This window comes from Artibeus jamaicensis, unplaced genomic scaffold (assembly GCF_021234435.1).
Source record: "Artibeus jamaicensis isolate MK-2021 breed Jamaican fruit bat unplaced genomic scaffold, CSHL_Jam_final contig_797, whole genome shotgun sequence".
NCBI classification, from domain to species: Eukaryota; Metazoa; Chordata; class Mammalia; order Chiroptera; family Phyllostomidae; genus Artibeus; species Artibeus jamaicensis.
In genome coordinates this window covers 1047010-1072759 of record NW_026521977.1, presented here as the reverse complement: position 1 = coordinate 1072759, position 25750 = coordinate 1047010, and the positions used below count along the sequence as shown (strand labels likewise).

The window sequence follows — 25750 nt, the reverse complement described above, 5'->3', positions numbered from 1 at the left end:
CTCTAAGATACTGGCTTTGATTTTCCCCAAGATTTTAGGAAGAGCTGGCTCAGCAAAGTTGGGCGGGTGAGAGCTGCTCTTTCCAAGGTTCAGGCTGCCCTGCCTCTCCCACGGGCCCTCCCAGTGTCCTCAGTCTCCTGCTCAGTCAGCTGAGCACTGTTGGCCTGAGATTGGTGACAATGTCTGCTTGATCTCTGTCAGAGCTGAACACGGGGCAGATCCAGGAGTCCGTTGGGGAGGCGGTCAATGGCATCGTGAAGCACTTCCATAAGCCTGAGAAAGAGGTGAGCCTTCCTGTCCTCCAGCCCAGATGTCGAGCGTGTGCCTCAGTTGGTGTGAGACTGAGCGGACTCTTCCTCTGAGGGCCTCTGCCTTGGGTACCCCGTCTTCCATACACACCAGTGACCGAGCAGGGCCTCTAGCGAACAGTGTGTGTTCTCGGGTTGTTCGTTCTTGTTTTTGTTTTTTTCTCCAGGATTTGCCTGGTCTCCCTGAATAATGGCCACACTGGCTTTGTTCCCCTGGTGGGGACCCACATCCATCATCTATTCATTCATCCATTCATTCAATAGCTATTCACTGAGAGCGTTTGGAGTTAGGCACTGTGCCTGGGGCTAGGGGAATAGACAAGGGTCCTGCCTGTCTTTTGCTGCCCTCCCAGCCATGGGCTGTGGGTTTGGGGACGCAGGGGTGGAGGGCAGCCTGGCTGAGGCAAGCCTGTCACTCTTCCCTGTTTCCTTACTAGCGAGGCAGTCTGACGCTGTTGCTCTGTGGAGAGTGCGGCCTTGTCTCGGCCCTGGAGCAGGCTTTCCAGCATGGATTTAAATCTCCCCGTCTCTTCAAAAATGTCTTCATTTGGGATTTCCTGGGTGAGTTTGACGAGCACGTAAGAGGGGGAAAGTAGAGACATGGGGACTCATCACCGTAACATGGTGCTAAACCGCTGGGGGCCGAGGTACAAAGGCCAAATCAGGTGACTCTCAGATTAGGTCTGTTGTTTGCCCTGCCTTTCCCCACAGGCGATGGCAGAAGCTCTCCCACCCTTTGCCCTTGCCTCCTGAATCGGACAGAAAAGGTTCTTCCTGGGCATCTGCTGTACAGGCTTAGTCACGAGTCCTTGCACTTTCTCCTGTAGATCTAGCAGGCCGGGTGATAGCTTCGGAGCCCAAGCCCTGTGCTAGCCCACTTGGAGAGTTTTTATGCAACAAGTTTCTCCTTCACGAGTGTGTTTAAATCTTAAGACTGGGGAAAGGACCATCTTTGTATAAGGGGCCACATAAATTTTAAAAATAAGGATAAGGAATATAAGGGTCATTTTGAAAGGTGGTTAATGACATCATAGCACTTGTGTTATTCTTGGTAAGTTATTTACATCAACATCGAGAGGAAGTGGCAGGTGGCCTGCAGGGGTAGGTTGGTTTTAAGAGACATCGTCATTGGCAAGCTTTTCTCCTCTTCACAGAAAAAGCACAAACCTATTATGAGACTCTGGAGCAGAATGAAGTTGTTCCTGAGGAAAACTGGCATACAAGGGCCCGGAATTTCTGTCGATTTGTCACTGCAATCAACAATACGCCCCGGAACATCGGCAAGGACGGCAAGTTTCAGATGCTGGTGTGCTTGGGAGCCAGGTACTGCAGCCTCGTGGGCCGGAGCACACAGCAGCCAGCCTTGGCGGGGGTGCTGCAGCCCGGTGTGGTGCAGGGGGTGGGCGGGCTGATGGGCAGACGGTCTGGAGCAGGTGAGGCCTTAGCGGGCTTCCAGGGGGCCCTTCATTTCCTTTATGTACCATGCATATGGGGGGTTCTCTGGGGGTGGGGATGAGAGTGTGTAACTGGGGAGGAAAGGCCGCATTTTGATGGGGAGGAATAGAGCACCCCACTGGTGAAATCCGAAGGAGTGTATCTAGTCATTCCTCCAACAGACGTTTGAACGTGCCAGGCTTCGTGATGGTGGGGATAGAGCTGCATAAAACATGGCCCCTACCATGTGGAAGTTCAGTTCCAAGTGAATACAGTACAAGGCAGAAGGACGTGAGAGTCCCAGAAAGAAGTGCACGCAGATGGGGCACATTGGGAACATAGAGGACGGAGGTCAGCGGAGGCCGCAGGGAGTTGGCTGCAGGGATAGAGGAGTGGGGACAGAGGGTCCTTCCCGGTTAGGACAGCGCTGTTTAACCACGGGACTGCAGTGGTATTAATGTGGTATCATGGGTGGTATGTAGAAGAATAGGCAAGATTTTTAGGGGCTATTCCAGTAGGTCAGGTGAGAGCCTGAAGGCCAAATAAACTTGAGGCAGTCGTTTTTTCAGGCTGCAGAAGGGAGGGGAGATGGTGTGCTGGTGGGAAACACGCTGGAACCAGATTCATTAGGTTCGCAGCTCAGATCAGCCCCTCACTAGCTGTGTGATCTTGGAAAAGCTGCTTGACCTCTATGTACCTTAGTGTCTTCCTCTGTAAAGTAGGAACTACAGTAGCACTGATAGTGCCTGACTTATATCACAGGGTTAGCCATGAGAGGTAAGTAAACAGTGTCTGGTCCACACTAAGCTCTGTGTGGATGTTAGCTCTTAGCCGCCTTTTTGGTGGCGGTGGCTGTGGGGAGGAGTGATTGGCTGTTGGCTAAGAGATGGGCTGTTGAGATGAAGTGCTGACTAGATTTGGTGTCTGGTTGGGTTGTCGAGGGAGGGAGGGATGGAGGGATGGCAGGGATGGGGTTGATTTGGGTCAGATTGGGTTGCCTCCTGGGGCTGGGTGTTCCTCCGTGGGAGCCTTTTAAAGCCGAATAAGGCCTCTTCACCAAGCCCTGTTAGAGGAGGAAAAGGGGGCTGGGCGAGCCATGTACGCCTCCAGCTTCAGACTGTGTTCTAGGAGTGATGGAGCAGGTTTCCCCTTGGCCTTGCACTAATGGTCTCCCTTCCTTTGCCCTCTGACCCGCCTGGACTGATCCTGCCCTGCCAGAGATCACCTCCTCCACCACTGGATCGCCCTGCTGGCCGACTGCCCCATCACCGCACACATGTACGAGGACGTGGCGTTGATCAAAGACCACACACTTGTCAATTCCTTGATCCGAGTGCTGCAGACATTGCAGGAGTTCAATATCACGCTGGAGACGTCCCTGGTCAAGGGCATCGACATCTGACCTCTCAACACCAGCCAGCAATAGGACTGAGAAAGACTCGCCCTGCAGCTCGGACCCGTCTTCCCAGGGGACTTAAGCGAGTTGCGCAGGAGATGGAGAGGAGATGTACACTCACTGTAAAAAGAAAACTAGAGGATTTTTGGAATAAATAATCTATTTTAGAGTTTATTTGCTGATTTGCTTTTTACACACTTTCATGTGAGAGAGTGATAGGAGAGGGAGACGAGGTTGGTGCCGCTTATTTTGAAGCTGGTGCCCTCCCTCGCCGTGGCCGTGTGCCGGGGGCCTGCGGCCTCCCTGGACTGAGGCTGGCAACGCGTGCGGGGCGGTTCCACTTCCTCGCCTCGCGGCGTTACTGAGGCCGTTCCACATCGTTTTTAAACTAATGTTTTCTATATTAACATTATTCTGGATATTTGGCTTTCCTGGGCCACACACAGGTGTGCTGAGTGGAAGCCCCAAGCTGCCGTCAACGGGGTTTTAGTGGTGCCCCTGCAAGCCCTGACAAGTCGGTCCCACACCTCATCTTTTTCTTTTTCCTTTCTTTCTTTTTTTTTGGTCAGTATTATTTGGGAAGAAGACATGCTGAGATGTATTATTGTGCAGAAAGTCACATTTCCTCTTGGCACACAGTTGCACAGAAGTAAAACATAAGCATGTTTTTTAACAGGTTTTCCTTCTTTTTGTATTATTTATTTAACCCTCCATTGTGTGTTGTAAATCTTTCTTTTTCTTTTTTCTTTTTTAAAAGAAAAGAAGAGCTTGTCACAGTCTAACTGGCTATGTTATTGTTAAATTTACGTTGTTTCGCAACTTAGAAACCAGCTACAGTATGGCCCACTTAATAAAACACCTGAAACAAAACTGCGTGGGTCCCTGGTTTTTATGGGGGTTTCCGAGCAGTGGGTGGTGGAGGGGGCGGTGGGTCCGTCGGGGAGGGAGGTCCGCAGCACCCCTTCTCTCCCTGGCCGGCGCAGGGGCCTCGCAGCTGTCAGCTCTCCTGGTTGGGCGGGATGCAGATGAGGGTTCCTTTCCTAACCTACAGAGCAGGAGGCGGAGGTTGCGGGAGGGGCCACTTCTTGAAATAAGACCAGGTGTGGGAACATAGGGCGCTGGAGGTCCTTTCTGCCCTCTGGGAGAAAAGCTCTTTCTTGAGACAGGGGTTTACTTTTCTTGGGATGGTAGGTGATGCAGCTTTATGAGAATCTTGGAAACCAGCTTCCTTCCATTTTATTCTTCAACCAAGCTGCTCTGTAGAGGCAGGAAGCTCCAGTGAGCAGGTAGAACGCCTCAAACCAATCAATGCCTTTTAAAAATTTTTTTCATCTGAGGCTGTTTATTGATTTGAGAGAGAAACATCCATCAGCTGCTTCCCATACGCGCCCCAACCGGGGATGGAACCCGCAGCTTTGTGGTGCATGGGACAACGCTCCAACTAAGTGACTCGCCTGGCCAGGGCTCCTGGTTCTCTTTTGTGTTGCCCTGATGTCACATGTGCTGTTCCCTCTGCCGGGAAAGCCTCCCCTCGTTCTCACTTCTTGCCCATTGTTCAAGCTTTACTTTAGGAGTCACCCACTATAAAGCCTTCCTTAATTCCTGCTGGGCACAGTTCGTTGTTCCCTCAATGCGCTCTGGTGGTTTCTTTCTTTTTTTTTTTTTTTTAATTTATTTTTTTAAATTGATTATGCTGTTACAGTTGTTCTATTCCCCCCTTCATTCCCCTCCACCCTGCCCCCCCATCCCCACCATTACCCCCCTTTAGTTTATGTCCATGTGTCTCAAGTCCTTTAGGTTCTATATTTCCCATGCTATTCTTGCCCCCCCCATCTATTTTCTATCTACTGTCTATGCTACTTATTTTCTGTACCTTCTCCCCCCCATCTCCTCCTCCCACTCCCCTGTTGCTAACCCTCCTTGAGATCTTCATTTCTATGTTTCCACTCCTGATCTAGCTGTCCTTTTAGTTTGCTTTCGTTTTAGGTGTGGTTGTTAATAACTGTGAGCTTGTTGTTCTTTCACTGTTCATGTTTCTTTAACTTCTTTTTCTTAGATAAGTCCCTTTAACATTTCATATAATAAGGGCTTGGTGATGATGAACTCCTTGAATTTGATCTTATCTGAGAAGCACCTTATCTGTCCTTCCATTCTAAATGAAAGTTTTGCTGGATAGAGCAATCTTGGTTGTAGGTCTTTAGATTTCATGACTTGGAATATTTCTTTCCAGCCCCTTCTTGCCTGTAAGGTCTCTTTTGAGAAATCTGCTGACAGTCTGATGGGGACTCCTTTGTAGGTGATTGTCCCCTTAGCTCTTGCTGCTTCTAGGATTCTCTCCTTCATTTTAATTTTGGCTACTATAATTATGATATGCCTTGGTGTGTTTCTTCTTGAGTCCAACTTTTTTGGTACTCTCTGGGCTTCTTGGATTTCTTGGAAGTCTATTTCCTTTGTCAGATTGGGGAAATTTTCTTTTATTATTTGTTCAAATAATTTTTCCACTGGTGGCTGTGACTTTCCCCCTTCTGGTACCCCTATAATTCGGATATTGGAGCGTTTAAAGATGTCCTGGAGGTTCCTAAGACTCTCCTCATTTCTTTGAATTCTTGCTCCTTGACTCTTTTCTGTTTGGCCATTATTTGCTTTCTTCTGGTCCACTCCATTGATTTGAGTCCCAGTTTCCTTTTCATCGCTATGGGTTTTCTGTGCAATTCCATTCATTTCAATTAGTTTCGCCTTCATATATTTGTCTAATTTGTCGGTATAATCAACCAGATCTGTGAGGATCCTGATGACCAGTGTTTTAAACTGTGCGTCTGAGAGTTTTGCTATTTCTTCGTTGCTTAGATTTATCTCTGGGGCTTTGAGGTCTTCCTGCGACATTTTTGGTCTGTTCTGGCCCTTTAAATGTGAGAAGTGGCGCCTTGGACTCCCAGGTCGCTGGGTTGTGACGCTGTATGTGGGGGCGTGGTCAGAGTGGGGAAATGGCGGCGCCCTCTACTGCCGCTTGCCACGGGGACCGCAGGGGCCCCGGTCCAGCCGCCCACTCCCTTGCCTGTCCACTCGCGCGCATATAGGCGACCGCAGTCAACACGCAGCACCGCCTCCCCACTGTCTCCTCTGCAGTCGCTCACCCGGTGGGTTGCTCGGTCGCTCACTAGGTCCAATCCTGCGTTTGGAACCCGTGCGTCTGGTTTCGCGCGTCTGGATTCCGCGCCCGGGTCTGACCCAGTCCTTCTGTGCAACCCCTCACGAGACGCCGGTTTCGCCCCTTACTGGTCGGGTTGAAGAATTTGTTGTTAACGGACTTCCGAAAAGTTCAATTTTCCGTGTTCTGGTTGTGTTTTCTGATGCTAATATTTAGTTGTCCCTAAACTTGGTTGTGTGAGAAGGCACGGCACATCCACCTATGTCTCCATCTTGGCGGAAGTGCCGCGCTCTGGTGGTTTCTTAGGTGTTGGTGCTTCCTCTCCAGTTGTCTTTCATGTTGGGCTCACTTTCTAGACTGAGCTCCAAAAGGAGAGAGGGTCTCTTGTTCGTTTCATCCGTGGTGTCCGGAAGGTGATGAGTTCCTAGATAAGGATTTTTGAAGAGAAGACCGAAGAGACAAGGCTTCTAAGACAGCTGCAGTACAACATCCCGCAGATAGGGGGTAACAGTGGGCTGCACTACAGCTGTCTCCCTGAAGGCCATGGGGAACCCAGTTCCTTTTGGAAGTGGAGGAGGGAAGGTGGGGAGAGGTGGGCCGTGGGCCTGGAGCAGGAAGGGGGATTTCTGGCTGGGCAGGAAGGGCAGCATGAACCTTGGTGTGTATCTGTTGTGGGCCTAGGCCAGAGACACCTTTACACAACATCTCTTTTCCTGGCAATTCTGCAAGGTAAGTGTAGATTATCCCTGGTTTACAGGTGATGAAAACAAAGTTCAGAGTTTAATCACTTGCCTAAGGCCACAGGTGTTGGCTATGAAGTTTGCAGTTGCTGGAACTGCCTCCCTCCCAGCTTGTGTCTCTTCTACTGACATCTACTCCCCTGTCCGATGCAGGTCTCTCCTGAGATGGCATCAGTGACCCGCCCCAACTGCTCTAAAATACCAACAGGTTAGTCTCAGCCACGTTTTGTCCCCTAAATTGTTCTATTTCCTTTCTTAACTGTTATACTTATTATTTGCTAATTCTAAATGTACATTTTTATGAGGAAGAGACAGGGTCCACTTTGTCCAGTAAGTAGTAACTGGCACATGGTAGGTACCCAAGAAATATCTGTGGGGTAAATGCATTCATTGGCAGTGGTTTAAGATAACAGACTTCAGAGTCGAAATCCTTAGGTTGAATCCTTGCTCTGCTATTATCACCTAGAGCAAGCTATCTAAATACATAACTTTCCTGAACCTCAGTTTACTCATCTGTAAAATGGGAATGATAATAGTGCTTGCGTCATAGGGTTGTGAGGACCAAATGGGTCTACCTGCATGTCTGCAACAGGCAGGTGTGTACGAAGTGCTTGATAAATGCTGGTGGTTGTCATCAGCCTATCGTAGTAAGCCCTGTCCTGTTTCCTGAGAGAAACCCAGACCCCTTGTCCTTCGATACCAAGGGAGGTATTGACCGGGACAGTTCTGCTCAGGGTAGGGGAATGTCAGGAGTGGGCACTGCATGCAGAGAGCACAGCAGGAGTAAAGGCTTTGTTGGAGCCATGAAGGTGCTAGAGAGCGAGGCTCCCCGAAGCTGAGTCCGGGTGGAGAATGGAACGTTACCAGACTCCCCAGAGCTCCTCCCTGCTCCTCTTTCCCCAACCCAGGCCTGGCTACCTCCCCTGCTTCTTTCAATTCACAATGATAATCACCGCCTTGTGTTTCTTTATTGTCTGATCACCCAAGTGTGCATCTCTACACACTAGTTTTCAGTCTTATTTTTTAAAAACCTGATACAGCTTTTAGGTTTTTCTTAAGTCTGAAGGATCCCTTGCACCCTTTTCTTTTTCTTACAGCTTATCTGTTGGAGAACCTGGGCCATTTGATCTGTACTTTTCCACTGTCAGGATTTTGCCAATTTTATGCCGGCGATGCAGTTTACTCTCACCTTCTGCATCTTCCGCAAATCAACGGCTAGATTCAGAAACACGGGTTGCCGCAGTTTTGATGAGACTCTAGGTGGTGTGCTCGTTTTCCATCAGGGGCACGTCTTGTCTGGTGTCTACTGCTTTTCATGTTGGCAGCCATGGATGCTCGATGCCTTCATCCTGGAAGTAATTCACTGGGGGGGAAGGGGTGCACCATGGAGATATTCCCACCCATCATCTTGTTTTAATTAATTAGATGGAGTAATTTTATAAAGAGATACTGCCCCTCATCTACTTGATTTCTCAGTTTGTACAGGAAAGGCGGGATAAGTGCGTAGTTCTTTTATTTATTCAATTTTTAAGATAATGAACTGGGTTAGTTCCCTGTTTTCCTCAGATGGTGGTAACTTTTAAAGACTATTATGATGAACTCAGGGGCTTAAATGTATTTAATGGGTTTTATTCCATTGCCATTATTAATCATTATTTCATTTTGACTGTGGGGAGCTTTGTCAAGTTGGCCCCTGAGTTTGACACAACCCGGGCGGTTGCTTTCTGGAGTTTCAAGATGCCACAGGCTCCTCTTGTACTGGAGTTGGAATAGTTATTTCATCTGTGCTTTACCCACTCCTGATATATCAACATGAAGGCAGCCCTGCCACCACCTGCCATTCAGGCTTGATGGTCTTGGCCAAGGTGGTGACTTTCTTTTTTATTGGCTGGTCCTCAGACACAAGGAGTCCAAATTACCCTGATAGTGGCCAGAGCTGGAGGTTCCATGTACCGGGACCTACAGAATGTGGTTCTGTGTCCCCTGGCAATAGCATACCCTTTTTGGGGACCAGTACTTCTGACTCTTGTAGAACACGGAGCTAAAGGAACAGGAAACAATATCCCTCAGTGACTCCTTGGAAGTGATTGTAAATATGTCCATTCCTGCTTCTGCCCCTTGGATCCAGGACCTATGTATTCTTCACTAGAGGCACTGTACCACACCCTAGTCTCTGATTTAATCCATTAGATCCTGAAGAATGGACCCCATCCTTGCATAATTTTGCCTCAAACTGTTGAAGCCAGTGCTTGTGTTGTGCCTTCAGTGGGCCATTCCAATGCTCATGGAGGTTGGCAGTTTCTGGAGGGTACAGTCTACACATGACCAGCAGATGCTGATAGCACGAGCCTACTCCCCAACTTTCTTCCCTGTGAAGTGGATGTGCCGGTTTGATGCCATGCTGGATGGAATTCCACACCTGAGGCTCAGGTGTTCTGTAAGCTTCTGCATATTGGTGCCGTCCCAGGTTCCGTGGGCCGAAAAGGCAAACCTATCTTTGTGTGGACGAACTGCTGGCTCTCCCAGGATGGAAGGGGCTTGATATAGTTGATCTGCCACCAATGTCTGGTTGGTCTTCTCAAGGAATAGCACCATATCTGGGGCCAGCACTGGTCTCTCTTGCTGGCAGAGTGGACGTTCAGAGGCAGCAGTAGCTTAGATTAGCCTTGGTACATGGGAGTCTGCTGTGGGGCCACCGCAGAGCCTCCGTTTCTGCCACTGTGACCAATTCTGTCCATGCGCCTACTGTGCCAGTCCCAGTGTGACCAGTGACGGAGTGTCTGGGTCACTTGATCCACTTGGTCACTCGGTTTTCTGCTGTGGTGGATGCTCTGTGGTGGGTGCTAATGTGTGACACAAAAACGTTCATCTGTCGTGCCTACACCCGAAATGCCTGTCCGTGTGCCTGTGCCGAAACCTTCTTGTCTTCCGTCTTCCAGGCCTTTTCATTTCAGTCCCCTGACTAGCCCGCCGGACCACTGGCCCCTGCCCAGGGATGTGAATATAGCCTCCTGCATCTAGCTCTCCTTCCCCAGCCAGGTGCACTGCTTGCTCATTGGGAAGATGCTTCTCCTGCTTTCCCTCATTTCCTCCTGTCATTCAGGCAACCCCTGAATGAGGCTGTCAGGCAGCCACTGTCCGCTGTTGGCTCCCAGCCACATCGCAAGCTGACCCATTAGCAAACCACACTCAGTTGCCATTTCCTTCTCACAGTGAACTACTGCTGACCTCACCTGTCTTTATGACTTGGCAGCTCTGACAGAATCCGGTTCGCAACGGGAAGTTCTGGATGTGCTATCACTTGATACTCATGGTCTAGCATTTCAGGTAAACCAGGGCCCAGCCACATGACGGGAACTGCTTCTTGGAAGGTGTGTAATTCTCTGCTGCAGGTGGCCTGGCTTTGCTCCAGAATCCCAGGGTTTGCTTTGTGGTTCTTCCGCTGGTTTGCACCTTTACCCATGACTGACACTTCAACCCTACAGAGTCCTCTGGGTCATACGACCCAAATGACAGAATATTTATTTAGCAGCTTGGACCTCTTCTGCTCCAGGCGCCACTCAAAGCTGGCAACTTCCTGTGTCATCAGAGACTTCCGAGGCTGAGTTTCTGGACCGTGGCCTCCAGAACCTGAAGATCCCTTTCGGGTGTTGTGCTTCCTTCTTTGTGCTCGGGGACCCAAGAGGCATCAATGTGAAGGGGATGTTTTGGCATACTCATGACCACTGGACACCTAAAACCTTCCCTGAGGTTGCAGGTCACTGAGTCTTCTTAGGGTTTATACCCACCGTCAGAGCACGTGTATCTCACCAAGGTCTTTGATAAACTAGCCACCTCTTGCTTTTCCCACTCAGTCACTGTGATGTAATGGACTTGTGATGTTCTGTGGGCTGTGCAGATGGTCCAGATCTTTTTGAACTCTTTGAACTATGTTATGACTGAAGGTAAAAGAGTTAACATACTTTTGGGGAAAACAGTAAATGGACACTATTGTCTGTTCCACATGACTGTGAACTTTCTGATCTTCTACTCCAATGCAATGGCCACGCACCACGTATCTGAGACCCAAGTCATCTGCTGTGGCAGTGGCGGCACATCAGCACACTGGGGCTACCACTCAGCTGAACTGTGGTAGCCTCCTCATTCTGCAGGATTCATCTGGCTTTTCAGGGGCCAGACTGGCAAATTAAATGGAGATGTGATAGGGACCACCATCCTTTACGTCTTTAATGGGGGCATTAAACTCTGCCAGTCTCCAACCCCTGCAAGATGTGATGTTCTCTTTTTTTTAAAATAAATTTTGTTGATTATGCCATTACAGTTGTCCTATTCTCCCCCTTCATTCCCCTCCACCCTGCACACCCCTCCCCCACCATTCCCCCCCTTTCGTTTATGTCCATGTGTCACAAGTTCTTTAGATTCTATATTTCCCATGCTATTCTTGCCCTGCCTCTGTCTATTTTCTACCTACCGTCTATGCTACTTATTTTCTGTACCTTCTCCCCCCTTCTCCTTTTCCCACTCCCCTGTTGCTAACCCTCCATGTGATCTTCATTTCTATGGTTCGCTCCTGATCTAGCTGTCCTCTTAGATTGCTTTTGTTTTAGGTGTGGTTGTTAATAACTGTGAGTTTGCTGTCTTTTCACTGTTCATCTTTTTTATCTTCTTTTTCTTAGGTAAGTCCCTTTAACATTTCATATAATAAGAGCTTGGTGATGATGAACTCCTTGAATTTGATCTTATCTGAGAAGCACTTTATCTGCCCTTCCATTCTAAATGAAAGCTTTGCTGGATAGAGCAATCTTGGATGTAGGTCTTTGGATTGCATGACTTGGAATACCTCTTTCCAGCCCCTTCTTGCCTGTAAGATGTCTTTTGAGAAATCAGCTGACAGTCTGATGGGCATTCCTTTGTAGGTGACAGTCCCCTTATCTCTTGCTGCTTCTAGAATTCCCTCCTTCATTTTAATTTTGGCTAATGTAATTATGATGTGCCTTGGTGTATTCCTCCTTGGGTCCAAGTTCTTTGGGACTCTCTGAGCTTCCTGGATTTCCTGGAAGTCTATTTCCTTTGCCAGATTGGGGGAGTTCTCCTTTATTATTTGTTCAAATAACTTTTTCACTTGCTCTTCCTCTTCCCTTTCTGGTATCCCTATAATTCGGATGTTGGAATGTTTAAAGATGTCCTGGAGGTTCCTAAGCCTCTCCTCATTTTTTTTAATTCTTGTTTCTTCATTCTTTTCTGTTTGGTCATTGTTTTCTTTCTTTTGGTCCACTCCTTTGATTTGAGTCCCAGTTTCCTTTCCATCACTATTGGTTTCCTGTGCATTTCTCTTCATTTCAATTAGTTTAGCCTTCATTTGTTCCTCTAATTTGTGGCTAAAATCAACCAGTTCTGTGAGCATCCTGATCACCAGTGTTTTGAACTGTGCATCTGATAGGTTGGCTATCTCTTGGTCGCTTAGATGTATTGGCTCTGGGGCTTTGAGCTGTTCTTGAGCCATAATTTTTTGGTCTGGTGGAGCCTGTTATGTATGAGGGGCGGAGCCTTAGGTGTTCACCAGGGCGGGGCCACCCAGGTGGCTGGACTGTGATGCTGTAAGTGGGGGCAGAATCAGAGAGGGGCAATGGCATTTGCTCTGCTCTCTTGGATATCGGTCCCCTCTGCTGCTTCCCGCAAGCAAATTGGTCCCTTCTGGTGCTGGTTCCCCGGGTGTGTGGGCCTGTGCACCCTCCAGGACCCTGTGGGTCTCTCCAATGAACTCTCTCTGAGCCTGGGAGCATCTCTCGGCACCTTGACCCCGAAAGTTTTTCCAATTGGTGCTTTTAGGCGTTAAATCCCACCTCTGGAGCCCTAGCCTGCATGGTCTGTCTCATGGCTCGCTCCTTCACCTGGTTTATCTGTGCATGAATGTGTGACCTCGGTTAGCCAGCCACCTTGCACCCGCACTGGGTCCGCTCGTTTCCACCCCATGCCTGGGATCTGCCAACTGCTGCCTGCGCCCCTGGGTCTATCTGGCTGATTTTTCCTGCCTGACCCCATTCCTCTGCCAGCCACTGACTCTGCCCCTCTTACTGGTCTGGATGAATGGTTCATTGTTGTCAGACTTCCATACAGTTCAATTTTCTGTGTTTTGGCTGCATTTTTGTTATTAAAACTTTGTTGTCTTTAAACTTGGTTGTGTGAGGAGGTACAATGTTTCCACCTATGCCTCCATGTTGGCCGGAAGTCAATGTTTTCTTATTTAGTGTCTTGTCTAGGTGTGGGTGAGGGCAATTTCAGAGACTTCTGCTTGGATTTCCCCACTCTGATTGCTCTGATCCCTGGGCTAAGGACTCAGTGCTGGGGTTACTCCAGTTGCCAGTATATCAATTCGTTACACATTTGGGGATCAGGGAAATGATCAATTGGATGGACCTATGGTCCCAGGGGACTACAGCAATTGGGCTCCAGACATGACTCTGGTATGTAGCCCCAGAAGGCCCACTTCAGTGTCAGGGCAGACCTTTGTCCAGTGGTCCTTGAGATGCCTGGGCAGTCCCCTTCCCACAGTGTGACTCGTGGCAGCCGCGGGTCATGCCTGGGTTCTTAGAGGGATCCTCAGAGTAAATAGTTGTCCCTAGGTCTTTGGGACTGGCCATATGTTTAGTCAGTGGGTTCTGGATCTAAACACTAGCTCAGATCTGGGGAGTGGTCATGGCTTCATATCGACATGGCCCCCTCTGCTCCTCAGTGCTCGTCCTCTTCTGGTTGTAGATGTTAAGCGTCCCTTGTTGCCTGTCTCTTTTGCCCCCAAGGACACGATGTTCTGTTAACCATGTTTATAGCTCCCTGCTGGTAAGCCCGCTTGGCTGTCTTTCCAGCCTTGCAAGGCTTTAAGGTACTTGTGGCTCCTGGCATCTGGTGGTTAAGTTCTACCAACCGGCCACTCGTACTTCAGGGCCTCATCATTTCCACGCCGTTTCTGAACTCGCTTGCCTCTGTCAGCCCTGGCCTGACACTTATAAACAACAGTGTTTTTATTTGTTCTTCTGTTCATTTCTCTAACAAGTGTTTACTGAGTCCCAGTTATGTGCCAGACACTATCTGAGACATTTTAGAAGCACTAGGGGTGGAGGTGGAATCGGAGGGAAAGGAAGGGATTCTAGCATTGCTCCAGAGGCAAGACTGTATGGCCTGGTGATGGATTTGATATGGGCGGGGGAAGAAGAGTTGTCAAGGTGTCTCCTAGGCCGAAGGGGCCCATAGCGTACACTTCAGGTCACTGCACAGACTTGTGTTGCTAGCTGAGCTAGAATGTGTGGGGCAGTGTGTCTGTCCATGCTGACATGTTTACACTCACCTGTGGGACAGCCTTCAGCTGTTTTGAACTTCCTGCACTCACACCAGTTTGGAGGGCAGTAGAACAGGCTGGGCCGTGAGAATCCTGGAACTGGAGGTTCCTTCCTGCCGTTTCCTGGCCCCGCTTTTCCTCTGGGGCGGGGCAGGCCCTGCATACTTTTGGCCTGGCTGGAGCTGCAATGATCTCAGCTTCCGAAAGGTTTATTCTAGGGCCTGACCTTGAACTCGAGCTGCCCAGGCTGGACAGTTACAGCAGCCTTGGAACTGCAGGATTAATTAATTGCTGAGAGCTGGTTTCGATGCCTCGATCGCTCACCCCAGAACTGGGCCAGACCGTGTGATCCTCTCCATCTTGGTTCAGACTCTTGGATCCTGGTCTCCTGCTCTGTTGTCGGTAACTTCTGGCCTCTGGGACAGCCAGTGCCGTCCCCACCTCTGTGGGCACTTGTAGACCAGGCAGCTGTTTGAATCTTTTTTTAAAAATTTAACCTTTATTTTATTTTTTCCATGACCATTTAGTCACCTTATAACCTCCCTTCCCCGCTCAGTCATCTCACTGTTGTCCATTTCCACGTGTCCTTTTTCCTTTCTGCTCTGTTCTTCCACCCCAACCCCCTCCCCTTACCAGCTGTCATCTGCTCTCCATCTATGAGTCCTTATACTTCACTTTTCCAAAATGTTGCTGTTCTCAGTGATGTTGCAACTGAGAGCCAAAATACAGAACACATTAGGGACAGGCCTTCCAATAAAGAAACCTTTAGCCAAGATCTTGTAAGACTCGGTAAAAGCTTCCTGGCTTTGGGTTTCTGCCTCTTTATTTTAACTTTGGCATTTAGAGGCTCCTTCGGTGAGAGCTGGAATGCGTGACCTCAGCCCACCACTGCGGCTCACCTGGTTCGTACAGGTTTTCTAAGTTCACCCTCTAGCATCATGAGGCCCCAGGATTTTTATACCTTTGTAGCAGAAAGCAATCATAAACTTGAGTAAAAATTGGTGCTTGGTGCTCTGGCCACAGTCAGTTGACGCACTATCCCTTAGACTGAAAGGTCGAAGCTTCAATACCTGGTCAGGGCACGTTTCTAGGTTGTGGATTCGGTCCCCTGCCTGGGCGAGTATGAGAGGGCAACCAATCCATCTCTCCTCTCTCTCTCTCTCTTCCTTTCACTCTCCCTGTCTTCCTCCCTCTCTAAAAGCTATGAAAAAATATCTTTGAGTTAAGATTAAAAAATGGTGCTTGGTTTTGTTTGCAACAGGTTTCACTTCACTGAATCATAATTTCAGGTGGCTCTTTTGTGTAGGTCTTTATTTAGATAAGGTTGCCGAACCCCAGAGGTTGGCACTACCCTACCTGGGAAGATGAGACACCCAGGTTTTAGTCTGAGAATGCTGTGGACCCCCCTCCCCCAGGTGACGTGCCTTCCTGTTCTCCGTGTCTGCTTGTCAGCCTCAGGCTGTGGCCGTGTGGAAGATAAAAGGACCCAGCAAATAAATGCTGTTCAAAAATAAGTTAGTAGCAGTCAGTCAAGCAAATTAAATAGAAGACATCCAGACTGGAAAGGTAGAAGTAAAACTACCTGTATTTGCAGATGCCAGGATCTTGTATATAGAAAAGCTTAAGGAGTCTCATGAAAACTATTGGAACTAATAAATGAGTTTCACAAGGCTTTAGGATACAATATCAATGTACAAAAATAAGTTATTTTTCTATAGAGGAGCAAAAAGCAAACTGAAAATTAAATTAAGAATACAATTCCATTTACAATGGCATCAAAAAGAAAAAAAACTTAGGAATCTTTAACAAAAGAAAACTATAAAACACGTATTCCAAAAACTGTCAGACATTGGTAAAGGAAATCAAAGAAGACCGAAATAAATAGAAAGACACCCATGTCCATGGATCAGAAGATGTAATATCGGTAAGAAGATGGCAGTACTCAATGATCTGTAGTCCAGTGCAGCCCCTATCAAAATCCCACCCAACTTGGCAGAAACTCATAAACTGATCCTAAAGTTCATATGGGAATTTAAGGAATTGAAGATAGCCAAAACAAGCACGAAAACGCAGGCCAAAGCTGGAGGACTGCCACTCTGTTTAGTACAAGGCCACAGTAATTAGCATAAGGAAGGACACGCAGATCAGTGTCACAGAAGTGAGTTCAGGAGTGAATTCTCATGTTTACGGTTGATTGCTTTCCCACCAAGGTGCCAAGACAGTTCAGTGTGGAAACAATAGTCTTTTCCAACAAATGGTGCTGGGACAACTGGATACCCGCAGGCAAAAGAACAAAGTTGGATCCCTACCTCACACCATGTGTAAAAATGAACTCAAAATGGGGTACAGGACTGGTAATGCTTATGTGTGTGGTTTCTCAGCTGGCCTGTTTTTTCTCTCCAGTTTGAATCAAACAGGCATTGACCATAAGTTCCATGTTAGCACCCTGCTGGCTGTGATGAGTTCAGAGACAGATTATACCAGGGCGGCTTCCTACACCTGACCACGTGATATCTTGGTCAAGGACGGAGTCTGTAGACCTAGTGACAATAGTGATGATGATGATGGTGGTGATTGCTAACATTCTGGAGTGCTAACTGTGAGCCACGCACCATTCCAACTACTCTATGAGTATTATTCATTTGATTCTAACAATATTATCATCCATATTTCACAGATGTGAAAACTGAGGCAGGGGGGAAGTGAACGAACTGCCACACAGCTGATAAATAGATCTAGTGAGAAAGGGAAGGCTTCCAGAGGGAGCCCAGACCGACGATATCAGCAGAGAGGAAAGGGTTGGCATCATGGTCAGCTGAGGCAAGGGCCTCACCTGGTTGGTGCTGGCCACATGTCCCGGTGGAGGCCTGTGGCCGACCTGCCTCACTGGGATCAGCAGCCTCGTGAAACACCACACTCCTGCCTTGGCCTCCACACCCTGCTGCCGGGCATGGAGCAGGAGCCAGGGCAGTGGCCAGGCTCGTGGAACTTGGTGCGTACACTTCCATGTGGACTGAACTCCCGACTTCCACAGTGCTTCTCTCACTGAGAGTAATTTAATTATAAAAGCAGTGCATACTCATTCTAAAAACTGCACAGTCATTACCCACGTAACAGGGAGTTAAACAGAAGAACTAGCTCCATTTGCTTGTTCAAGTTGGAGGTGATGACTTTGAAAAGGGTTCTTGATGGGTTTTGGCTGTGAGAAGTTAAGATTTTCCTGCTGGAAAAAGCAGGTTCCATGAGGGAGACCTCATAATCTGCATAAGAAAACTAAGGACCTGAAGGATTTGGCATTTTGATGGCAGGTGAGGACCCAAAAGACACGGATTGGGGCAGGGGGCAGAAGGGAGGGCACCCAGAGAGGGGCCCAGCCACCTCTGGGAGAGGAGGGTCCGAGAGAAGAACGGCCAGTGAGAATCTCCCCGAAGCAGGGTCAGCCAGCACAGAGTAGGAGCAGGGCTGCCCCTGCGGTTGTGAGCGGTCCGCAGTGCCACGCACGGCTGTAGCCCCCTCAGCCGTGCCTCAAGTAAGATATTCTTTGGGGAAATTGAGGAAAGTGCACAGTGTTCCACATTTGTGTTAACGAGGGACAGAGAGAAGGAAACAGCTGCAGAGAGGGGGATGCCCGGGGAACCGAGAGCGGCAGGAAGAGGAAATGGGAGCAAACATGACAACTAAGCACCTGGAAATCCGCACCAGGCTGGGGAGAGCATTGAACTTTGCACAGTGTGTCGGGTGATTTCAGGCAATTTCATTAAATGTTACAGAAAGGGTGGAAGACTTGGGGATACAGAGATGGCAGGTACCGAGGCTACAAGCATAAACAAATGGAAGTTACTATCCCTCCACACCTCACCCTACAAACATTTCAGTGTGGATAACTTCAGACTTTTTTCTACGCACATATATACTTCTCTGTCAAGTCTTAAAAGCGGGATTTAGTGCGCACAGCATTTTGCAGTCTGCTTTTCCCACTTAACATGGTGTTATGAACATGCTTTCATTTCAATAAATATGCATCTTGGCATCAATTCTAGGGGCTGCATAGTACACAGCTGAGGCTTAACGTTTTGGTTGTAGCTGTTTTTATAAACATTGGACATACTCATGGTTTGAGGAGTCAAATAATTGTATAAGGTTTGGTCCGATAAATAGCGGTCCCTTCCTTCCCCACTCTCCCTCTTTGTCCAGAGCAGAGGCTACCGCTCGCATCTCCATTTTACTTTTTAAAGGTCATTTATTTATTTTTAGACAGAGGGGAAGAGAGAGAGGGAGAGAAGCATCAATGTGTGGTTGCCTCTCACACACACCCTGCTGGGGACCTGGCCCACAACCCAGGCATGTGCCCTGACTGGGAATTGAACCTGTGACCCTTTGGTTCGCAGGTCGGTGGCTCAATCCACTGAGCCACACCAGCCAGGGGTCTCATCTCTGTTTTAGCTAGTTATGTTGGTATTTACCCCAGTGTCTCTAAATAACTGGTTTAGAATTGCTACTTACTGATTTTCCATTGTAGGTATTATTTCTTGATTTCTTGCTGTGGAAGTTGAGGATTTATCTCACTTTCCTCCTACGCTGCCAGGACATATCTCCCCATTCTCCCGTCCCCCTGATAAAATGTCACAGTAGTTTTGGTTAGACCAGCATGTAGAGTTTACTTTGTGACAGTTATGTAAACACAGTTGATAGCAGTGTGGTGTAGCAAAATATGATGAATCGTCCTTCACACCACAATGTTTATTTTCTCTGGAGTTGTCTTCTGTTGTAGGTTGGGGTTTTCCAAAACGAACTCTGAGATGAACTTCAGTGTGTAGCATGTGTATTAGGGAGCCCTTAGGATCAACACCTGTGAGAAGAGGGGAAGCCCGGGGCCTGGGGGCTGGGGGTGCGAGAAGGGGAAAGTCGGGGTGCCAGGCAGGTCGGAGCACAGCCCTGCCGACGCCAGTCACCATCGGAGCTCCGGGGTAGAATGGCCTTGAGAGTGGTCCCTCTGGAAGTCTTTTAGTCTGCACCAGACAGCCTGTGCATTTTTCTCTTTTTAAACAACACTCTCCTGGACTCTCAGGCCTGCCCCAGGCTGGACTAGTGGCTGCCCCGGGCCCACTGTCATCCCGGGCCCTCTTCTCGTTTCTCGCAGCTCTTCTGGGCTTCAGGGCACCTCGGTGTCTGAGGGTCCTGGCCCTGACTCTGCTGAACTGAATATTCTGTTCTCCTGTATCCAAGTGCCGACCTCTTTCTTAGTTTTATCCCCTTGTTTTAGTGGAGCACTGCTTCCAGTAACATCCCCGAGAGGTAATGGGACATAATTTTTTGTGATCTTATGTACACATAATTTCGTTATTCTGTACTTACACATTACTGCTTCAGAGAAATACAGTTTTCATGCTTGCGAATGCTTTTCTTCGATTTTGAATGCAGTATTGCCTCGTGCGTTCTGGCTTCCAGGGTCGTCACTGAGAAGTCCAGACTCTGCGTGAGCCTGCTCTTTCTCCCTTCTGGAAACTTGTAGGATCTTGTTTCCGGTGATGAAATTTGCCAAGGGGTGTATTTTCATCCACTGTGGGCACCTAGTGGACCCTTTTGATTCATTTGGAAATTCATGGGCTCCCAGTCTGGGAAATTTTCTTAAATGATCCTTGGGCGTTTTCCTTCCCTTTTTATCCTGTTATCTCCTTCTAGGATGTCTGTTATTGGCATATGCTACATTCTACACCTCCTCTTACCACTTACTCACTCAGCCATTGTCTCATTTTTTTGTTTTTAGGAGATTTCTTCAGTTTTATCATTCAGCACTTTTTAAGTAAGTTTTTAAAATGAAACATAACACAAAACAATAGCGTGCACAAGTCACACGTATGTATGCAGCTTATTGAATTTTCACAAACTAAAAACACTGGCATAACTCCTTCACTTCCACCCAGGCCAAGGAACAGAACATTTTTAGTGCTAAGTACCCTGCAACCCTCTCATGTCATCGTACATATATATATATTTACATATATACACATAAATATACATTTACATGTATACGTGTGTGTGAAATGACACAGTAGAAGATACAGAGCAAAACAAAGAAGAAGAAATGGATGTAGGAATGGATGAAGAAACAGCAAATAAATCTACAGCTGAAAAAAAGAGGAATTGTGAATTATACTCTCACCATTTGGATCCTGTCTGGAGAGGGAATGTGAAACTTTTGGGAGAGATTTACTCTTGGACCAACGACTATGGCCAAGAAAACGGAAGGGACTAATTTAAACCAGTTTTAGCCTGCTCCTGGAGATGGAATTCGGCTCAGTTTCCCCAAGCACATGGGTTGCTTAAAGGAGAGGCAAATACCTGAATGAAAATTGATGCATTGTTAGGAGGAAAGAAGGGGTGACAGATGATTAGGTGGCAAATGAAAAATGTCTACATCTTTTAGTAAGTAAAATGGGCTTAATTAATCCTTGACTAGTCTTAAAGCCCCTGCAGCACAAATGGGTGTTGGCAGAGGTTGCCCCAGTTTCCCAGGAACTAAATGATCCTTTTTGTGACAGAGTTGTTTATTGGTAGTCAACATTGACTTCCAAGCCCTTGTAGTATGCCTTTCTGTACTGCATAGCTTGACAAGCTAGTAAAAACAGCATAAACTGTATCTTCAGACTCCCTTGCAGCTAGGGTCCTGGATACAGTTTACATTGTGCCAGTGAAATGTTTGTATGTGTGATTTGAAAAATAAAAGTGAAGCAGAGGCTATTTTCCAACTTCTTTGGGCTTTGTTTTGCTTATAAGAAACATTGTGGAGATAAGTCTATTAACCAGTTTACAGGTATTGAGAAGCAGTTGCTATAATGGTAACTTCTTCATATCTCGATTCTTAAGAGAATAAGTACCTTGTACAAGGTTACACAGATAATAAGTGATAGTTCGAGCTCAGATGTCTGAATCCACAGTGACTCAGAGTTCTTGAGGTTTGCCCATGTTGTGTAGAAATAGTGGCTTCCCTGGTGGGTAAGGTCTTCTGTGAGCCGTTCCTGAAGGCCCAGCCCAGAGCTCACCCCTGTAGCTCTTTCAATCATTTTGGAAGCTCTCGGTTCCTTCTATTATATACTTTTAGAGTCATTTGGATTTCCTGCACTGAAACCTTCTCACTAGCATAATAAGAGAAACACCCTTCTGGGATCTGGACAGAGCTAGCTTATCTCCCCAAATTCCAGGCTTCCTGAGTACAGTCACAGCATGGGGATGGGTTAATAGTCATGTCTCTTCCAACAAGCAGGGGCAAGTATGTGTGCTTTGGCACAGCCGTAGAGTAGCCTGAACAGAGTAACTCAGGAAATAGGGCACCAGCCTGGTTTGGCCTCCATGGGTCCTGCTTCCATGGGGTTCATGGGGAACGAGAATCTCTTTTACTGCATGTCCACTCTGCACCAGAGCCTGCACTCAGCACTTCACAAAGATCACCTCATCCACAACTACTACAGCCCTGCAAGGCAGGTGTGATTACCCCCAGTTCACATGCGGGGAAGCTCAGGCACCGAGAGGCTAATGTGTCCTTTCCAGGATCCCACAGATAGTAAACGACAGGACGAGAGCCAACATCCATGTCTGTCTGCACACTCAGACTATACTCGTTTACATTTTTTATTTTAAAAGGCTTTTTTTTTTGTAGTGAGAGGGGAAGGGAGGGAGAAAGAGAGGGTGAGAAACATTGATGTGAGAGAGAAACATCTACCTGCTGCCTCTCAAACATGCCCCGACCTGGGATTGAACCCACATCCCAGGTATGTGCCCTGACTGGGAATCGAACCAGTGACCAGTGGCTCTGCAGGATGACACCCAACCAACTGAGCCACACTGGTCAGAGCTCATTTACATTTTTAAAATTGCTCTAATGTAAGTGTAACATCTGTTCACGGTAGAAACTTTGGCACCATCCCTTTGGTGTCGTGGTAGCAAGATGGTAGCAAGGATTACTTTTTCTACAAATGTATTTTCATAATTGCAACCCCCTGCTCCTATAACATAAGCTGCCCAGTTTTGATATAAATGTATATGCTCTGTTTGTGTTTTCTTTTTTCTTTTTCTCTTGAACACTGACATGAAAAATGTTTTAGAAATAAGAAGTAATTGATAAATTATGGTGAAATGAAAGGGTGTTGCTAGTCACCTACAAAAATTGCAAAATGGATCAACAGATAACTGCAAGGAACCACAGGTCACACTTGTTATCTTATTTATAGGTTCTATGAGCTAATTTAAAAGTGTTACAACATCTCTAATATCAGTAATCTTGTATGATGATTTTAACGACTGACCGAGAGAAAAAGAGAGAGAGAGAGAGAGAGAGAGAGTGTGTGTGTGTGTATTTTGATTGCCAATTATATTCCCACAGTCTTTAGGCAACAGTTACCAATGATACCACAAGAATTTGAAAGACTTTAATCTGTTGCCTGTTTAGACTAAATTGGTCCAGGATGATAACTCCCCATAATCAGGTGTCAACAATTCTAAGGCAGCAGGAGAAATTCTGTTACATTCTGTGGTTGAAAATAAACTACAAACAAACCGCACGTTGAAAATTGCCATGATTTTAAGATTGCTTGGAATCTAGACATCACTCACTTTAAAATTGCTCGGGTGGTCAGGTGGTCAGAGTAAGAATCACCTTCTCTCCAGTGTCCTCTTCCTCCTCCCATGGGACTACAGTTACATGGATCAACAGCTAGAAACTATAAAGAATAATACTTTTATTTAGAAAGTTATTAAATAAATTTTTTTAATTTCTTTTTTTATTGATTATGCCATTACAGTTGTTCTATTCCCCCCTTCATTCCCCTCCACTCTACCCCCCGTCCCCACCATTACCCCCCCTTTAGTTTATGACCATGTGTCTCAAGTCCTTTAGATTCTATATTTCCCAGGCTATTCTTGCCCCCCCATCTATTTTCTATCTACTGTCTATGCTACTTATTTTCTGTACCTTCTCCCCCCATCTCCTCCTCCCACTCCCCTATTGCTAACCCTCCTTGAGATCGTCATTTCTATGTTTCTGCTCCTGATCTAGCTGTCCTTTTAGTTTGCTTTTCTTTTACGTGTGGTTGTTAATAACTGTGAGTTTGCTGTCCTTTTTTTTTTAACTTCTTTTTCTTAGATAAGTCCCTTTAACATTTCATATAATAAGGGCTTGGTGATGATGAACTCCTTGAATTTGATCTTATCTGAGAAGCACTTTATCTGTCCTTCCATTCTAAATGAAAGTTTTGCTGGATAGAGCAATCTTGGTTGTAGGTCTTTGGATTTCATGACTTGGAATACCTCTTTCCAGCCCCTTCTTGCCTGTAAGGTCTCTTTTGAGAAATCAGCTGACAGTCTGATGGGGGACTCCTTTGTAGGTGACTGTCCCCTTAGCTCTTGCTGCTTCTAGGATTCTCTCCTTCATTTTAATTTTGGCTAATGTAATTATGATGTGCCTTGGTGTGTTCTTTCTTGGGTCCAACTTCTTTGGGACTCTCTGAGCTTCCTGGATTTCCTGGAAGTCTATTTCCTTTGCCAGATTGGGGAAATTCTCCTTTATTATTTGTTCAAATAAGTTTTCCACTGGTGGCTGTGCCTTTCCCCCTTCTGGTACCCCTATAATTCGGATGTTGGAGCGTTTAAAGATGTCCTGGAGGTTCCTAAGACTCTCCTCATTTCTTTGAATTCTTGCTTCTTCACTCTTTTCTGTTTGGCCATTATTTGCTTTATTCTAGTCCAATCCATTGATTTGAGACCCAGTTTCCTTTTCATCGCTATTGGTTTCCTGTGCAATTCCATTCACTTCAATTAGTTTCGCCTTCATATGTTTGTCTAATTTGTGGTTATAATCAACCAGATCTGTGAGGAAGCTGATGACCAGTGTTTTAAACTGTGCGTCTGAGAGTTTTGCTATTTCTTCATCGCTTAGATTTATAGGCTCTGGGGCTTTGAGATCTTCTTGAGCCATTTTTTGGTCTGTTCTCGCCCGTTAAGTATGAGTAGCGGAACCACTGGGTTGTGACGCTATATGTGGGGGCGTGGTCAGAGCGGGAAATGGCGGCCTCCTCTGCTGTTTCTTGCGCTGGGTGAGGAGCAGAGCCTTACGTGGTTCACCAGGGCGGGGCCACTCAGGTCGCTGGGTTATGACGCTGTATGTGGAGGCGGGGTCAGAGCGGGGAAATGGCAGCGCCCTGTGCTGCTGCTCGCCGTGGGGCCTGCTCAGTCCCGTAGTCTCACCGCCCACTCCCTTGCTTGTCTATCTGCACAGGAAAGTGCGACCACAGTCAACCCGCAGCCCTGCTCCCTCGCTGTTTCCCCGCAGTCGCTCACTGAGTCGCTTACTAGGTCCAACCCTGAGCTTGGGTTCCGCGCGCACGAGTCCGTCTGACCGAGTTTTTCTGTGCAACTCTGCTCCGACAGCTGCTGGTTTAGCCCCTCTTACTGGTCAGGCTGAAGAATTTGTTGTTATCAGACTTCTGAAAAGTTCGATTTTCTGTGTTCTGGCTGTGTTTTCTGTTGCTAAAATTTAGTTGTCTCTAAACTTGGTTGTGAGAGAAGGCACAATGTTTCCACCTATGCCTCCATCTTGGCGGAAGTCCAAGACTTCTTTAAAATTATTTATAAAGAATAATAGCTGAAAACCTCCCTCCCATTGTTGACCTCCACCTACCCTGACTTCCTTATATATTTTTGTAGAGAGTCTTTATGGGTATACAAATGAATATAAATATAGATTCTTGTTTTTACACAAAAGGTAGCAAAATCTACACATTATTTTGTGCTGCTTTTTTTTTCATTTAAAAGTATATATTGGAGATCTTTCCATCTCAGGAGATATAGAACACTTTTATTCCTTTTTACAGCTGTATACTGTTCTATTTTACATAAAATGTCACATAATTTATATTTCCAGTCCCCTATTGATGGCCGTCTGGCTTGTTTCTAATCTTTTGCTACTGTAAACAATGCTGTGATGAATAGCTATGTACATGTCACTTTGCACATTTTGTCAAAGTCAATCTATATGCTTATTCAATTAATTTAAATAGATATTTTAAGATTGTTTTACAGACTTTATGTCAATATCCACTCCCACCACTAATATTTTGAATGTCTACTTCCCTAGTCTTACCATGAGAATGTGTTATCAAACTTTGGATTGTTTGTTTTGTATGTTTAAGATTCATTACATATGTTTTAATTCATGTCCTTTGCCCGTTTTCTAGTGAATCATTGGTCTTACGAGGGCTAGTGATTCTTTACATATGAGGGAGATTACGTGTTTGTCTTCTGATACGAAAACATTTTTTTGCAGTTTATCATTTGACTTTATTTATGTATTTTCGCTTTAACATCAGGGTTTTTTTGGGGGGGCTGTGGTTGAGCTTA

The 25750-nt window shown here is 46.8% G+C and overlaps 1 protein-coding gene across 2 annotated transcripts in view; it reads left to right on the top strand.

Moving 5' to 3' along the window:
* DENND5A (DENN domain containing 5A) overlaps nucleotides 1-3312 on the top strand; it is an 88526-nt gene extending 85214 nt beyond the window's left edge. For both annotated transcript variants that reach the window (XM_053673063.1, XM_037133802.2), the window contains 4 exons: nucleotides 202-284; nucleotides 746-869; nucleotides 1463-1631; nucleotides 2961-3312. In XM_053673063.1, coding sequence (XP_053529038.1) covers nucleotides 202-284; nucleotides 746-869; nucleotides 1463-1631; nucleotides 2961-3144 — 560 coding nt within the window. In that variant the 3' untranslated portion in view covers nucleotides 3145-3312. The remainder of the gene's footprint in view (nucleotides 1-201; nucleotides 285-745; nucleotides 870-1462; nucleotides 1632-2960) is intronic.
* The last annotated feature ends 22438 nt before the right edge of the window (nucleotides 3313-25750 follow it).